This window comes from Choloepus didactylus, chromosome 7, assembly GCF_015220235.1.
Source record: "Choloepus didactylus isolate mChoDid1 chromosome 7, mChoDid1.pri, whole genome shotgun sequence".
NCBI classification, from domain to species: domain Eukaryota; kingdom Metazoa; phylum Chordata; class Mammalia; order Pilosa; family Megalonychidae; genus Choloepus; species Choloepus didactylus.
In genome coordinates, this window is record NC_051313.1 from 122,520,831 (window position 1) to 122,538,477 (window position 17,647).

Here is a 17,647-nt window from a genome sequence, read left to right on the forward strand (position 1 = left end):
TGGAAGACTTTGGGTTCTTCCTCCCTGCATGTACATCCCTGCAGCTGCGATGCACTCTTGTAACTGCTGCTAGCAATTCTGCTGGTCTGAATTCACTCTGCCTTCATGTTATTTGAAGTTTGTGCGTGCATGTGTGTGTGTGTGTGTGTGTGTGTGTGTGTGTGTATTTTTAATGTATTCTATATTCAGTGAAGGCTCATGCTGTGGAGAACTTTCTCCCTTCCTGCCTTCCTCCCTTCCTCCCTCCTTCTCAACCTTTCTTCCTTTCTTTCTTTCAGGGCAAGTGAGGACGTTCAGGTCTGTGACAGTGATGCTCCGATCAGTACCCAGAAATAATAATTGTGCCTTATACCTCCATTAAAACATGTTTTCAATTTCTACAAATGTGTCTTTGATGGAATTTAATTAGGTATATTAATTTTTATGCCCTAGGTGTGACCAGACTGAGTTTTGTTCTTACTTTTTAATATGTCTTTGAATATTTGACTTTATTTCTTAGGAGCTGCTTTTAGATTTCACAGCATTCTGAGTATCTTGTATCACAACTCACTGACTTACATTTGTCACATATTTCTATTTTCATAATTATGTTGTAAATGAATACAGCTATAGCAATCCTAATCATTCTACTCAACACATATCTATATATCTTTCCAGATGATAACCTTGCCTTACCTAACCCTACATGATATACTGGAGCATAATTGCTAATTATCACTATTATCTTTCCTCCCCAAAGCAATGGAGAACACCACTATGGTGAATGAGTTTCTATTGTTGGGTTTGACCTATATTCAAGAGTTGCAGCCTGTAATCTTCATGTTTTTCCTCATCATTTATCTGATAAACCTGTTTGGAAATGGGGCCATATTAGTGGTTGTCATCTCAGAGCCAAGACTCCACTCACCTATGTATTTTTTCCTGGAAAATCTTTCTTGTCTGGATATCTGCTATTCTTCAGTGACACTGCCCAAGCTCATGTCAAACCTCCTCTCCACGCGCAAGGCCATATCTTTCCTAGGTTGTATCACTCAGCTGCACTTCTTCCACTTTCTGGGCTGCACTGAGGCCATCTTGCTGGCCATCATGGGCTTTGATCGATTTGTGGCCATCTGCTATCCACTTCAGTACACTGTCATCATGAACCGCCAGTTGTGTATTTTGTTGGCAGCTGTGGCCTGGCTCACCAGCTTCTTTTATGCTCTGATGCATTCCATCATGACTGCATGTCTGAATTTTTGCCACTTTCAGAAACTTAAGTACTTCTTTTGTGATGTCAAGCCCCTCTTGGAGTTGGCTTGTGGTGACATTCAGCTGAATCAGTGGCTCGTTTTCATTGTCACTTGCAGCTTAGCGATGGCAGCTTGCTTCCTCACTATTCTCTCCTACTTGTACATTATTAGCTTCCTTCTGTTCAAGATCCGGTCTTTCAGTGTGCTCCACAAAGCTCTGTCCACTTGTGCCTCCCATTTCATGGTGGTATCTCTCTTTTATGGAACTGTGGGCCTTGCCTACATCTCTCCTACCTCTGCCTCCTCTGTAATACAGGAACGGTTTGCGGCCATCATACACACTACTATCACCCCAGTGCTGAATCCAATAATATACACCCTTAGGAATAAGGAAGTGATGTTGGCTTTGAGGAAAGTCTTAGTGAGGGCCTATTTGCCTAAAGATGGCCAGTGGTGACACTAGAAAGAATGAAAATTGCATGTGAATTTTATGACATTCATTTTCCCATCTATGATAAATCAATATATTTCTTGAATTTTGTTTTCCTTTCAGAAATTTGTACCATGGTAACAAGTTCTTCACTTAAATGAGTCTAATTACTAATAGTTATTCATTTGTTCATTTAGTCATTCATTCTAAACATTTTTGAGCAGGAAGTATTCAAAATGTGACTGTGAAAAAAAGCCATGAGGATATGCCATGAGGACATGCATATAAATTTTTGTTGATGGGTCAGATAATAAAAGGATGGAAAAATAAATGCATGACTTGGTCACAAGGTGATACATGTTATGAAAGGTAAAGAAGAAACAGTGTACTGAGGTGGGCACCCTTTTGTATGTTTAGGTTGATGAAGTCCTCTCCAGAAAGGTGACATCTGAGCAGACATTCAAGGGAAATGAAGGAGTGAGTCCTGCATGTACATGAGGTTATGGCATTCTATGGAGAAGCAGCAGCAAGTGAAAGAGCTCTGGGGAAGAGTGTGCTTGTTGCATGTGAGGGAAAGCAAGATGGACAATGTCCTGGAGGTCAGTGGATAATTGAGAGAATGGCGGGAGATGGTGGCCCAGAGCTGATGGTGATCAAGTCATGGGCATCTTTTTTATCATTTTGGGTATTTTCACATTTACTTTAAGTAATAAAGGATGACATGGGGGTGCTTGGCAAATAAATGCCTTGATTTAACTTCCGTGTTAAAAGAATCACACTGAATCCTGATTTTTTCTTGTTTTTCAATTTTATTTTAGTGAGATTGTTCACATACTGTACAATTATCCAAAGATCCAAAGTGTACAATCAGTTGCCCACAGTACCATCATACTGCTGTGCATCCATCACCACAATTAATTTCTTTTCCAATTTCTAGAACATTTTCCTTACTCCAGAAAAGAAATAAAGATAAAAAAAGAAAACTCAATTCCTCCTGTACCCCTAACCCCCTCCCCATTATTGACTCATAGTATTGGTATAGTACATTTGTTACTGTTGATGAAATAATGTTAAAATACTGTTAACTGTAGTACATAGCTTGCATTAGGTGTATTTTTCCTTATATATCTTTCTATTATTACCTTCTAATTATAGTGCCATACATTAGTTCTAGTTCATGAAAGAGATTTCAAATATTTGTACAGTTAATCATGGACATTGTGCACCACAAGATTCACTGTTTTATACTTTCCCATCTTTTAACCTCCAACTTTCCTTCTGGTGACATACGTGACGCTGAGCTTGCCCTTTACACCACATTCACACACCATTCATCACTGTTAGTTATTCTCACAATAACGTGCTAACGTCGCCTCTATCCACTTCCAAACATTTAAGTTCAACCTGGTTGAACATTCTGCTTATAATAAGCAACTGTTCCCTGTTCTTTAACCTTGTTCTATATTCTGGTAACTTATATTTCATGTCTATGAGTTCACATATTATAATTAGTTCATATCAGTGAGACCATGCAATATTTGTCCTTATGTGTCTGCCTTATTTTCATTCAATGTAGCGCTCTCAATGTTTCTTTACCAACCTGTTTTTTTTTTTTTGATGGTTTTGTTCACCCAACATACTTTCCATTCTGAGTAAGTAATTGATGGTTCCCTGTATAGTCACATATTTGTGTATTCACCACCATCAGCACTATCTATATGAGGACATCTCCATTTCTTCCACAAAGAAGGAGGAAGACTCAAAGAAGCTAGAGAAACAAAAGAAAAAGAAGAAGAAAAAGAAATGGAAAAAAACATGACAGCTAAGAGAAATGAAATAAATTAGAATTAAACTAAAGTAGAATAAAAGAGTCAGACAACATCACCAGTGCCAAGAGTACCACACCCCTCCCTTATGTCCCCCTCTTACTGACATTTAGCTTTGGTATTTTGCCTGTGTTACTCTAAAGGCAGCATAATACAATGTTTCTGTTAACTATAGTCTCTAGTTTGCATTGATTGTATTTTTTCCCCATTACCACCCCCTTTTTAACACCTTGAAAGGTTGACATTCAGTTGTTCTCACTCAGGTAGAAACATATTTGTACATTTTATCACAATTGTTGAGCATTCAGTTTCACTGAGTTATATAGTCCCAGTCTTTATCCTTCCTCTTTCCTTCTGGTGTCCAACAGCTCCTAACCTTCCTCTTTCAACCATACTTACAGTCATCTTGGTTCGGTGTACTTGCATTGCTGTGCTTCCATCACCCAAAAGTGTTTTCCAAACCTCTCACTCTTGTCTTTTCCTATCTGTCTATAATCCTCCCTTTAGTTTTTCCTGTAACACAGATCTCTTGTTCACAGACACTCTCATTGCCTGTTTGTCAGAGAATGCTTTAAACTCTCCCTCATATTTGAAGGACAGTTTTGCCAGATACAGGATTCTTGGTTGGAAGTTTTTCTCTTTCAGTATCTTAAATATATCACACCACTTCCTTCTTGCCTCCATGGTTTCTACTGAGAAATTGGCACATAGTCTTATCATGTTTCCTTTGTATGTGATGGATCACTTTTCTCTTGCTGCTTTCAGGATTCTGTCTTTGTCTTTCATGTTTGATAATCTGATTATTAATTGTCTTGGCATAGGTCTATTCATATCTATTTTATTTGGGGTGCATTCTGCTTCTTGGATCTGTAATTTTAGTCTTTCATAAGAGATGGAAAATTTTCAGTGATTATATCCTCTATTATTGCTTCTCCCCCTTTTCCCTTCTCTTCTCCTTCTGGGACACCCATGACACATACATTTGTGCACTTCATGTTGTCATTCAATTCCCTGAGACATTGCTAATTTTTTCCCATTCTTTTCCCTATCTGTTCTTTTGTGTGTAGGATTTCAGGTGTCTTGTTCTCAAGTTCCTCAGTGTTTTCTTCTGCTCCTTGGGATCTGATATTGTATGTCCCCATTGTGTTTTTTATCTCTTATGTTGTGCTTTTCTTTTCCATAGCTTCTGCCAGTTGTTTTTTCAAACTTTTAATTTCTACCTTATGTTTGCCCAGTGTTTACTTTACAGCCTTTATCTCTTTTGTTATATCTTCCCTGAACTCATTGATTCGGTTTTTAATTTTATTTAGCATATTTCTCTGAAAATTTTTAATAGATTGTTTCTTTAAAGTGAACCAATATCTCAATTGTATCTTGACTGAGGTGTATATTGTTCCTTTGATGGGCCATATTCATTTTCCCTAGAATAGATTGTAGTTTTCAGTTGTCTAGGCATCTGTTGTCTAGGCATCTGGTTTCATTGGTTGCCCCAATCAGATTTTCTCAGACCAGCATGGGCTCAGGTTTCAGAATGGGGTTATATTCAGGTTGTATGTTAGAAGAATGACAGACTTTCCAGTGAGCTCTATAGTCACTGTGCTTTTCCTAACCTGCCCAGCAGGTGGCACCTGTCAGTGTGTTGCTCCAGACTGGTGTAAGGTGGTGTGGCACCTTCAGTTTCTGTTTTTGCTATTTCCCCCCAGGCTCTGGGGTCTGGTTCTGAATGGAAAGTTTGGCCCCACTTCCTTACTCTTAGGGAAGATACACCCACTGGGGAGTTATCATCTGCATTTGAATTGTCTCTCTGACTCTGTTATCTCCACCATTGTCTTGATCAGAGCATTATGAACTGAAAATGGCTGAGGCTTTCTCCTCTGAGCCCCTCAGGTTTAGAAAGAGAAAAAGGGACAGAAAGCCCCCTTCTGGAGCCAGTACATGGTCCCCCAGTTTCACTTATAGGCCAGAGATAACACCTGGACTTCTGGGCTCCCCCTCCTGGGACAGATGAGTCTTCTGGTTCTTTAAGGTCAGTCATCACTAAAAGCCTCTGTCTGTTTGTTGGGGTTTATAGCTTGTATTCAGCAATAAACATTTGTTAATTAAAACCCTAGTTGGAGCTCAGCTGAGCTATATTCGCTCACTTGGAGAGTGCCATGCTGCTTTCTACCACAGCGAGATTTTGCAGCTTAGCCTGCTGTGGGGGGAAGAGCTGTCAGTGTGGTTCTGTAGGTTTTTCTTACAGATTCTATGCTGCAATCTCAGGCATCCCTCTGAATCCATGTTGTTTTATGATGTGTGGACAGTCACGGTTGTCATCCAACAGTTATTCCAAATTATCTACTAGTTGTTCCTCTTTGTTTATTAGTTGTTCCAGGGGACTGGCTAAATTCCACTCCTCTCTATGCCACCATCTTGTCCCTCCTCTGGATGCTGATTTAAGAATAGAGAGTAAGGGAGCAGGGATGGAATCCATTGGGATTCCATTATTGTCTTCAAATAACATAACAATTAAGGGAGATAGTCGTAGGGGTGGTAGAAGTAATTAGATTCTGGAAGTATTTTGAACACATAACTTTTAATATTTGCTGACAAATTATATGTGTGTTATGCAAGATAGGTATCAAGGATATTCTCAATTTTTATTTACCTATATCAACTCTAAAGAAATGTCTGTAGTATAAGTAAACCAGACTATGGGCATAGTAAAGGTATGATGTAAGTTTGGATTTGCTTTACTCCTAATGGAGGTGGTTTAAATTTAGTTATTCTTTCCTTTTAATTAATTCTATTCATGCCCAGAACAATATTTTTAAGACCTTTAGGTTGAGATAAGGATATAGTCTTTGCTATCAGAGACTGCTTTACTTGGGACAATTTAACTTCTCCAGGCTTGATTCAATGAAATTTTCAGGTAATAAGAGTAATAGTGAATAAAACACAGTCTTCACCTTAGATAGTTAATACTTTACAAAGAAGAATCTGATAAGAATAGAAACAATCAGATAAGAATACAAATGATCAAATGAAAATCAAGTTAAGCAGAATATGACAGCAGAAGATACTATATTTGATACCTGATACCATTATCACAATGGTATAACAGTATAAGTGAACTGGCCCACACAATATTAGAGATATGAAAATAATCATTAATTTTAAGAATAATGAAAATATTTCAATTATTTTCTTTTGATCTTGGAACTGTCTTCAAATACACTGTCTTTACACACACACACAAACAGCTAAAAATTTGGCAATTATTAGGTACTTCTGCATACATGACAAAAGAAAAGCTCAACTGTTGATATTTTTCCAGTACATTTATTGATCTGCACAGATATTTGATGGTTCCCAGGTCTTTGATTGTCTTTCTTGTCTTCAACTTAAGCTGCTTTCTCTATCTCTGTCTCTTTTTCTCTCTGTGTATTTCTTGGTGTCTCTTTATGGCTCTCCCTTACACACACCATATTCATTTTGATACAAGTCTCAGTCAGAAATTATGTTAATAATATGATGTTGGTGCTTCTAATTAATTATTGGTGGAGAGGGGCTTGGTACAGCCATAGAAATATGATTAAGAGTTTGTGAATAATTGGTATTAATTCTTTAAATATTTGATAGAATTCATCAGGGAAGATACCTGGATCTGGCTTTTTTTTTTAGGTAGTTTTTTTGATTAGTAATACAATCTCTTCACTGGTTATAAGGCTATTCTGGTTGCCTATTTTCTCTTGAGTCAGTTCCAATAGTTGTGTCTTTCTAGAAATTTGACCATTTCATCTAGGTAATATAGTGTATTGGTATACAATTGTTCATAGTGTTCCTTTATAATCATTTTTATTTTTGTAAGTTTGGTAATAATTCTCCTCATTCATTTCTGAGTCTTTCTCTTTTTTTTAATGGTCATTCTAGCCAAAGGTTTGTCAATTTTGTTGATCTTTTCAAAGAAGCAGTTTTCAGATTCAATGATTGTCTCTACTATTTTCCCATTCTATATTTCATTAATTTCTGCTCTAATATGTCTTATTGCCATCCTTCTGCTTGTTTAAGTTTAGATTGCTCTTCTTTTTCCAATATCTTAAGGTGGAAGACTAGGTTATTGGTGTGAAATCTTTTTCTTTTCTTAATATAGGAAATTATAGCTGTAAATTTCCTTCTAAGCACTGCTTTATCTATATTCCATAAGCTTGGATATGTTTTGTCTTCATTTTCATTCATCTCAAATTGTTTTCTAATATCCTTTTAAATTTCTTCTTTGGTTATTTAGGAGTATGTTTTTTAAATTCCATATAATTGTGAGTTTACCATATTTTCTTCAGTTCTTGATTTCTAATTTCATTCCACTGAAGTTGGAAAAATCGATAGCATTATTATTGCCCTTTGAAATTTCTTGAAGTTTGTTTAATGCCTAGCATATGGTCTATCCTGAAGAATGTTCTATGAACACTTGAGAATAAAGTATATTCTGCTGTTGTTGGGTAGATATTCTATAGATGTCTGTTAATGTAGTTGGTTTATCTGTTCATGCCTTCTATTTCCTTATTGATCTTACTACTTGTTCTCTTCATTAATAAAAGTGGAATATTGAAGTCTCTGAATATCATTGTTGACTTTTCTATTTCTCCCTTCCTTTCTGCCAGTTTTTGCTTCATTTTTTTATTGCCTTGTTTCTAAGTGTGCATGTGTTTTTATTGTCATATCTTCCTTTTTATCATTATAAAATGTTCCTCTTTATGTCCATATTTTGTTTTACAGTCTTTTTTATCATCTTTCTTGAGATTTGTGTTTACAAGTTATATATTTTTACATCCTTTTACTTCCCCATATTTGCATCTTTGAATCTAAACTTAGCATTTTGTAAATTCCAACTGCTAGTGCTCTGACTTCTCTTTTTTCTGTTTTTTTGTTTTGTTGTTGTTGTTGTTTTTGTTTTCTTTTGTTTGTATCCCTTCTCAATCTTCTAGTGACTCAAATCAGACTCTACCCAGAGAGGGCTGCTATGCTAGTATCATGACCTACAATGATACCAAATGATATTAAACAAGAATAAAATGGGTGGTTATATGCCTGGAAGAGAGGATTCTAGTGCATTTTTGCAGGAAGGTTCAAGGAGGTGGGCATGATTAATTTATGCTCAGCTTGGCTATGCTATGATTCTCAGTTTTTTTGTTAAACACTAGTCTAGATGCTGCTGTGAAGGTATTTTGTTGGTGTGATTAGCATCTACAATCAGTTGACTTTAAGGGGATTATCTTTGATTATGTGGGAGGGTCTCACCCAATCAATTGAAGGCCTTACACTAAAAAAACTGAGGTTTCCTGCAAAAGAAGTTAATTCTGCCTCACAGTCACTTCAACTTTGTTTGAGTTTCTAGCCTATAGGCCTCCCTTATGGATTTCAGATATACCAGACACCACAGTTGCAGGAGCCAGTTCCTTAAAAAGAATCTCTTGGTAGATGGATAGTTAGATAGATAGATAGATAGGTAGAGACAGACAGAGAGAAAGAGAGAGAGAGTGTGTGTGTGTGTGAGAGAGAAAGAGATATCCTGTTGTTTTGTTTCATTGGAGAACACTGACCTGATACAGAGGTTTTAAACTCTTAATTTCCAAACCGGAGAGGAATAAAGTTGAGAATGGGTCTCTAATTAACCATAATAAGCCAGTTTCCCAGAAACAGAACTTGATATGGTGATTCCTGTAAGAGTGATTTACTGGAGCAGGGTTATCAACAGAAGTGGATTGTAGGAAGCAAGATGGGGCAGATTAAGAAAGTTAAGGAAAGATAAGGTGTTGTCTAAAGATTAGTTTTGGTCTTGTACCATGGGGAACTCCGGAGCACTATTTGTGTCACAAATTTGGTCCCATTTTAAGGCCAGGGGTCTGGGTTTTGGTGCTGTTTGTTCACTGGCCTCTGGCTATCCTGGGGAGACAGGGAGGCTCCCTTTCTAATGAGAGAATTCTCCAAAGAAAGAGAGCTGTGAGCTGTTTGTGTCCCACACTGACAGCAGCTGAGAGTTGGGCACACAAGCCCTTTGAAAGGAAACTGAGTGTGGCACCAACAGCATCCACTACATTTAACAATGAAAAATGGATAAGAGGCTTTGTTCACTAATAATTGTCATGGGTAGTTTCCTTCTAAGAGAAAAAAAAATAATTGTTATCCCTAGTTTGTAAGTTTCTTTATGCAGCAAAGAGTTGTATACATTCTTAGGTATGTATAAGGAAGTGGAGGAAAATGGAGGCTAAGTCAACATAGTAATAACAGGAGTAATAGCAATGGAGAATAGAAAAGGATCTTTTGATGGTGGAGTTAGATTGTTGGAAGTGGTGCATGAAGGAACAAGGAACATCTTGCATTTAGACTGAAAACTGAAAGAAGAACAATAGTTGTGCTTGTAGCAAAAGCTGCCAGCTAGAAGAGTTTTAAATTCTAACCTGAGAGATAATAGTTGAATATATGTGGATTTAAGTGTATGTGAAAGTATGTGTGTGTACATGAAAGAGGGTGAGAAAAAGAACACAGATGAATATATAAAATAAGTAATTAGACAACTCTAAATTGCAATGAAAGATGTCTCTTCCTGTTGCATTTCTGATTGATTTCTTAGTTTTTCATTAGGATTATTCTTATTTGTTGAAGGAAGATGTTATTATATACTGAGGACAGAAAGAGAGAGTCTATCCCATTTGATTTCTCTCTAGTGGGTACATACTAACAAGGAAGCTTTAAATAATCAGGTTATCAAGATGACTCACCTGCAGATTTCTGGAATCTTCTTTTTCTAGTCACCACAGTTATTACCCAAAGCGATCAGGAACAAAACAGCCATGATGGGAGAAGTACAGTTTGTGCATAACATTAATAACATTGGCTAACCTCACAGGTTTCATGTGGCTGCTAACACTGTGCATGACCAACAGTTACCTGCAGATGTCAATGCTGAGTCACTGATGTGACACCATAACCCAAGGAGGACCAGACAACAATCTCTTTGACCAGCCCAAAGTGTGAAGACCTTTCCCAAAATGGTTGGGAGAGTGATTTGTTCCCATTGGAAGATATACTTAAATTTAATACAGATTTATTTTTCTTGACTGTTACCCTTCTGTTAGCATCACTATATATAGATTACAGAATGCTTTATTCACTGTCAAAGGATACCACAAAATACATATCCCAACAAGAAAAGTGTTTTGCAGTAAATGAAGATAGTCAGTAAGCTTACACTCAGAAGCCTGTTAAAATGGAGGCATGGCCCATTGAAGGCACGGTCGTTGCACCAGCTGGGAGAGAACACCTTGCAAGGTTAGGGTGTTGTCTTAAAGGATGTGTAGGTGATCTGACTCAGGACAATATGAGGTGCTGATTCTCCAAAGCTGGAATACTTGGATCTCTCAGCCAAGGGGTGGAAGTATGTCTTGGCTTCTTTTACAATCACACTGAAACAAAGTTTGGTTTCCCAACCCTGTTTCTTTAGGCTAGCCTGTGCATTACTTTTCAAGGGAGGATTACTTACTCCAGAATGTGCAAGAATGGAAGTTGAGGCTGACATCTAGTCATTTTTGCCTCCTCGTGCCATTCAACCACCAGGTAAAGAAAGGGATATCATAATGGTTAGAGTGATTAATCCTGATTTTCAAGGGGAAATCATTTTCTAGTGAAAGCAGGAAGTAGTATGTTTGGAATGCTAAAGCTTCTAGTGCTACCATATCTAGGGTTAAGAGGCATTGGAATAAGCCAGGCACAAAAAGAGAAATATTATATGCTACCACTAATGTGAACCTTGCTGGGGGAGAATGCAGGGGTGATGGGCTTCCCCACCTCGATGGTTGCTGATGTGCTCACAGACATTGGGGATTGGTGGTTTGATGGGCTGAGCCCTTTATCATGGACTTGCCCTTGGGAAGACTGTTGCTGCAAAGGAGAGGCTGGGCCTGCTTATAATTGTGCCTAAGTGTCTCCTCCTGAATGCCTCTTTGTTGCTCAGATGTGGCCCTCTCTCTCTAGCTAAGCCAACTTGGCAGGTGAAATCACTGCCCTCCCCCTACGTGGGATCTGACACCCAGGAGCTGTAAATCCCCCTGGCAACGTGGAATATGACTCCTGGGGGGTAATCTCCATAGGATGGAGAACATCCTCTTGACCAAAAGGGGGATGTGAAATGAAATGAAATAAGTTTCAGTGACTGAGAGATTCCAAAAGGAGCTGAGAGGTCTCTCTGGTGGGCACTCTTACACACAATATAGTAACCCTTTTTAGGTTCTAATGACTTGGAATAGCTAGCAGTAAATACCTGAAACTATCAAACTACCACCCAGAACCCTTGAATCTTGAAGATGATTGTATAAAAATTTAGCTTAATGAGGGCTGACAATGTGATTGGGAAAATCATGTGGACCACACTCCCCTTTGTCCAGTGTATGGATGGATGAGTAGAAAAACAGGGGGAAAAAAAGCATCCAGTGTTTTTTTTTACTTTAATTGTTCTTTTTCACTTTAAGTTTTATTCTTATTACTTTTGTGTGTGTGGTAATGAAAATGTTTAAAAATCAATTTTGGTGATGGATGCACAACTATACGGTGGTACTGTGAACAATTGATTGCACGCTTGTATGACTGCATGGTACGTGAATATATCTCAATAAAATTAGATATATTTAAAAATATATATCTTTAAAAAAAGAGGCATTGGAAGGTAGTTATTAATATCTAAAGCCAATTCTCTGAAAAGATTTGTAAGATAAGCCGATACCTGGAAAGACTGATGAAGAAAAACAGAGAAAGATATGTAAACAAAATACAGAACTATAAAAGACATAGTAACCATGGACATCAGAGTAATTTTAAATTAATAAAATAATTTTACAGATAAACATAGGCCTAGACAAACTGAAAATATTTCTGAAAAATATGAAACACCAAAATTGCTTCAGGAAGTAATATAAAATGCAGCTAACTTAATAATCACCAAATAAATTAAAATGATAACCAAATAACTACCCTCTGAAAAAGATTGAAGACCATAGGGTTTCAACTGCTGAGTTATATAATCCTCAAAAATAACAAAGAATTCCTATTTTATATAAATTGTTTCATAAAATATACTTAGGGGGAAATCGTTCCAAATCATTTCATGACATTAATGTAACCTTGATTCTGAAACAGGATAAAGATATTACAATCACATACTCATTGCACTTAAAAACATTCATGCAAATGATCTAAAGAAATTATTAGCTAGCAGAATCCAACAATGTGACTTTGAAATTATTGTGATCAAGTAGTATTTACCTAAGAAATGTGAGCATGGATCGACATTAGGAAATCTAGCAATGTAATTCAACACATTAGTAGACTGCAGGGGAAAAACACACATTTGTCTCAGTCAAATAAAAGCATGGACAAATAAACTCTGTTAAGGCATAAAGAAAGATTTGAATAAACAGAGTTAGGGCATATCTTTGATTGGGAGACATTCAAATATATCAATTTTCTCCAAAATAATTTATAAATTCAGTGGCATTAACTGGAAAATTTCTAAAGATTATATTAAAGTGTTATTCTCAATTTGCTAGGTTAATTTTGGCAAAAAATAAAAAAGCAGAGGATTTTTTGATTTGACATTAAGGCATATTACAAGACCTATTAATAGAAAGTCATTTTTCTGGTGTAAAAACAAACAAAAATACTACAGGATTAAAATAGAGGTCTCAGGGACAGATCCAAGTGTTTGTATGAAAAACCAATGTGTGATAAATGTGGCACCACAATGAATGATAAAATTTATTAATAGTTTGGAAAAAAACCACATCACTAAATGCAGAAGAATGAAAATTGGATTTCTTATCTACAAATTAGGTAATTTAGGTGAATTCTAGATGGCTTAGGAAACAATATTTGAAATTTAAAACTCACGTTAATATCAAACTGTAAGAGAATATCTTGAAGGCATGGCAGTGAGGAATGGCTTTTATTAACTATTATTAAACAAACTTCAAAATACACAGTCCATAACCTGAGAAATTATGGTTTTTATTATGATAAAATTAAGGATATCTTTTCAATGAAATACTTCATATTAAAGTTAATACCTAGATGACAGATTACTGATAGGTATTTAGGACAACTAAAAGTTATGTGATCAAAGATGTATAAAGTATATAAAAAACTACTACAAATGAATAAGAAAATACAGGATCTTAGTTAAAATGTGCAAAACTTAAAGATAAGCATAGTAATAGAAGACAAAACTCAAATGGTTGACAAAAAAATGTCCTCCTAGAGGAGAAGGTCAAAATTGCTAGTAACCTGAGCAATGCATTTAACACAATTATAAGCCACCACTTCATATGCATCATATTGTCAAAACTTAGAAAGCTACATAATGCCAGACAACATAAGGATTTGTAGTGCAAGTGGAAAAGGAACCCTTGTGCACTAGGGAGAATGACACCTGCAGGTACATTAGGGAAGTGGTAGGATTTGTGTTTAGCTTGCCCTATGAGATGGAGGCAGCAATTCAAGCAAAGGAACCCCAAGGATTGCGGAAAGCCAGCCCTAGGATGCTACAGACCTGAGGAGAAAGCATGGCCTGTCAAGACCCTGGTTTTGGACTTAAAGCTTCCAAAACTGTGAGACAATTCTACACAACTGCAGTGTGAGGTATTTGTCATAGTAGCCCTGGCAAACTGAGATACTCTAACTTTATAATATTTGCATTTGGAGCATTCCCCTCTGATTCCTAGATAATTCTCAGGCAGCAAGTGGTTGTAGAAATCTTAGCATTCTCTTTCATTTCCCAGGGTGATGGACTCTCCTAGATGCATGTCATTCAGGAAAGATGGAATTATATTTTAAAATCATCATCGTGGCATTAGGAACTAAATTGGTTTTTAATGACTTAAACATGTGGATGGGGAGGAGGCATGGAAGTAGGAAAACCCATTGTTACTGCACATCTTAAAAATCCAGCCTGATAATCTTTGTCTTTGAACTGTGACTTTTTATTCTCTCATATTTATTATGATTATTATGCATGGAAACTTTTATGAACAAATGCTTGGTCAATTTTGGGCTTTCAATTTCTTCTACCTTTTTTCTTTTTTTCCTTTCTTGTCTTCTTTTGGTTTGATTTTGTATGCCATCTTTGTAGTTCCTTTGGCCATTGTAGAAGTTTGATACTCTGTTTTCTTCTTTTGTATTGTTTTCCATGAAAGTGTAACATGCATTTTCTTTTGTATGCTAGGGTTTTTTGTTTTTTTTTTTCCATAATTCATCCCTAAGCAATCTAAACACATTTATTTATTTATTTATTTTTATTAAATTCAGTTTTATTGAAATACATTCACACACCGTACAATCATCCATGGTATACAATCAACTGTCCACAGTATGATAACATAGTTATGCGTTCATCACCACAATCTATCTCTGAACATTTTCCTTACATCAGAAAGAACCAGAACAAGAATAAAAACTAAAAGTGAAAAAAGAACACCCAAATCACCCCCCCATCCCACCCCATTTGTCCTTTAGTTTTTATCCCCATTTTTCTACTCATCCATACACTAGATAAAGGGGGTGTGATCCACAAGGTCTTCACAATCACACTGTCACCCCTTGTAATCTACATTATTACATAATTGTCTTCAGGAGTCCAGACTGCTGGGTTGGAGTATGGTAGTTTCAGGTATTTACTTCTAGCTATTCCAAAACATTAAAACCTAAGAGGTGTTATCTATATAGTGCATAAGAATGTCCACCAGAGTGACCTCTCGACTCCATTTGAAATCTCTCAGCCACTGAAACTATTTCGTCTCATTTTGTATCCCCCTTTTGGTCAAGAAGCTACTCTGTCCCACGATGCCGGGTCCACATTCATCCCCGGGAGTTATATTCTGCATTGCCAGGGAGATTTACAACCCTGAGCATCGGGTCCCACGTAGGGGGGAGGGCAGCGAGTTCACCTGTCGAGATGGCTGAGTTAGAGAGAGAGAGGGCCACATCTGAGCAACAAAGAGGTACTAAGGGGAGACTCTTAGGCACAATTGCATGCAAGTTTAGACTCTCCTTTGTGGTAACGAGCTTCATAAGGGGAAGTCCCATGATTGAGGGCTCATGTATGCTAGGGTTTTTAAAAAATATTACTTTTTTTTAAAACTTCAAACATCATTAGATTTTATACAGTCAATGCTTATTTAGATATACCAGTCATTGACCAGTGTTTTTGAATTTATTTCTTCTTGCATCTCTTACATTTCAGCTGATTTCTTTTTCTGTCTATTTGAATTAAACCCTTCAGGATGTCTTTTAGTGAAGGCCCTCAAATGGTAAGTCTTATAATTTATTGTTTGTCTGAACATGTCCTTATTTCATTCAAATTAATGAAACATGTACTTTTCGTATATTGCATTCTTTATGGATAGATATTAACTCTAAGTACAATGAGCGTACACACACATACACACATACACATATATAAACTAACTTGTTTTCCGTTATTGTCATGGAGACATCAGCTGTCAGTCTAACTGTTGCTCCCTTGATGACATCTATCTTTCCCGTTAGCTGCTTTTAAAGATTTTTCTGTTTTCTTTTTAAAATTTTTATATCATTTTGCTTTTCCTCATTGGGCAAGTCTCAAGCTGGGTCTTATATCTCCTCTGTGCTTACAGGGCTCTGTTTAAACTCTGTCATCTTTTAGTGTTTGAATATATTTATCTAAATGATGACATGCTTTGTATATGCTAGAGTTCCCAAGGGTAAGAGCTGTACCTTGTTATTCTTTCATATTCTCTTCTCCCTTCTGTTTTAGTGAAAATAGCACAAGGCTCTACACAGGTCTTTTTTTTTTTTTTTTGTTAAAAGTGTCACAATTTACCATAGCACAGTATAAAATGTAAATGAATTCATATTTATGAAAAGAGAAAAAGAATAAAGAGAATATGGCCTTTGAGAGGAGGTCCCAAGATATCTATGTCTTGAGAGATTCCGAGGGGATTAAGTTTGTTTATTTTCTAGTCAAAATAAGAATCAAGTCTGCTGAGATTCATTCTTGTACTTAAATATAAATTCTTTGTCTTATGAGTCTTTGAGCTCTCAAACCCTTTGTTAATTTATTCGAGATGATCAATATATCACAGCTTTGATTGTTGAATTCCCTTAAGACCCAAAAAGATATATTTATTACAAGGTGTGTATAGACAGGAGAAAGAGTAGGTAGAAATGGCAGAGGTAGTAGGCTGAACAAAACATTACTTTGGAAGGAGATTTTTTTGATGGAAAGGTTTTGAGGCCATTAGATGGTGCAAGTAAGAGTAAGTAACTGGGAAACTGCTTTGAATCTAGGTTGTGGAAATTGCCTGGTAGAATAGCAAGAGGTCTTCGGGCACTAGTCATTAGCTAGAAAAGCTTTGAATATCCTCATCTGTTTATTTCTTCAATTTTGTTTAAAGTTGGTATAGTTGCATATGTGCATTTGTCTGAGTGTTTGTGTTTTGTATGTGTGTATGTGGCTAAGTACACCATATACAGAGCAGCCTCATTTACTTTAGGATCGCTTCTGTTCTGAAAATTGTTTAAATAGTCCCTGAAGGATGGTTATTTAGTTTATTTTCAATCTTTTGCCATGCTTAAATGAATATCATGATATATATATATAATTATTGACATGTGCAAACCATCTGAAAAAAATTCTAGGATGTAAACTTTTATCTCAAAATCTATGAGCATTTCATTCTTGATATTTTTTGATAAATTGCCCCATAGAGATGGAATCACTTTACATTACACCTGTATGCAATTAACACCCTCAAACAAATATGTCTTAAACATTTTGATCCTTGTCAAAATGACATATCACTGAAGTTTAATGTTTTGCTTATTTGTATCTTCTTTGCCTATTTTTTTTTTATTAAATTCAGTTTTATTGAAATACATTCACACACCATACAGTCATCCATGATATATAATCCACTGTCCACAGTATGATAACATAGTTATGCGTTCATCGCCACAATCTATCTCTGAACATTTTCCTTACATCAGAAAGAACCAGAACAAGAATAAAAAATAAAAGTGAAAAAAGAACACCCAAATCATCCCCCCATCCCACCCCATTTGTCCTTTAGTTTTTATCCCCATTCCTCCACTCATCC

At 36.4% G+C, this 17,647-nt stretch overlaps 1 protein-coding gene across 1 annotated transcript; it reads left to right on the forward strand.

Moving 5' to 3' along the window:
• The first annotated feature begins 741 nt into the window (after positions 1-741).
• LOC119540738 (olfactory receptor 12D3-like) lies at positions 742-1,689 on the forward strand. Its single transcript, XM_037844703.1, has one exon. It carries the CDS (start codon positions 742-744, stop codon positions 1,687-1,689), a length of 948 nt encoding a protein of 315 aa, XP_037700631.1.
• Positions 1,690-17,647: the final 15,958 nt, after the last annotated feature.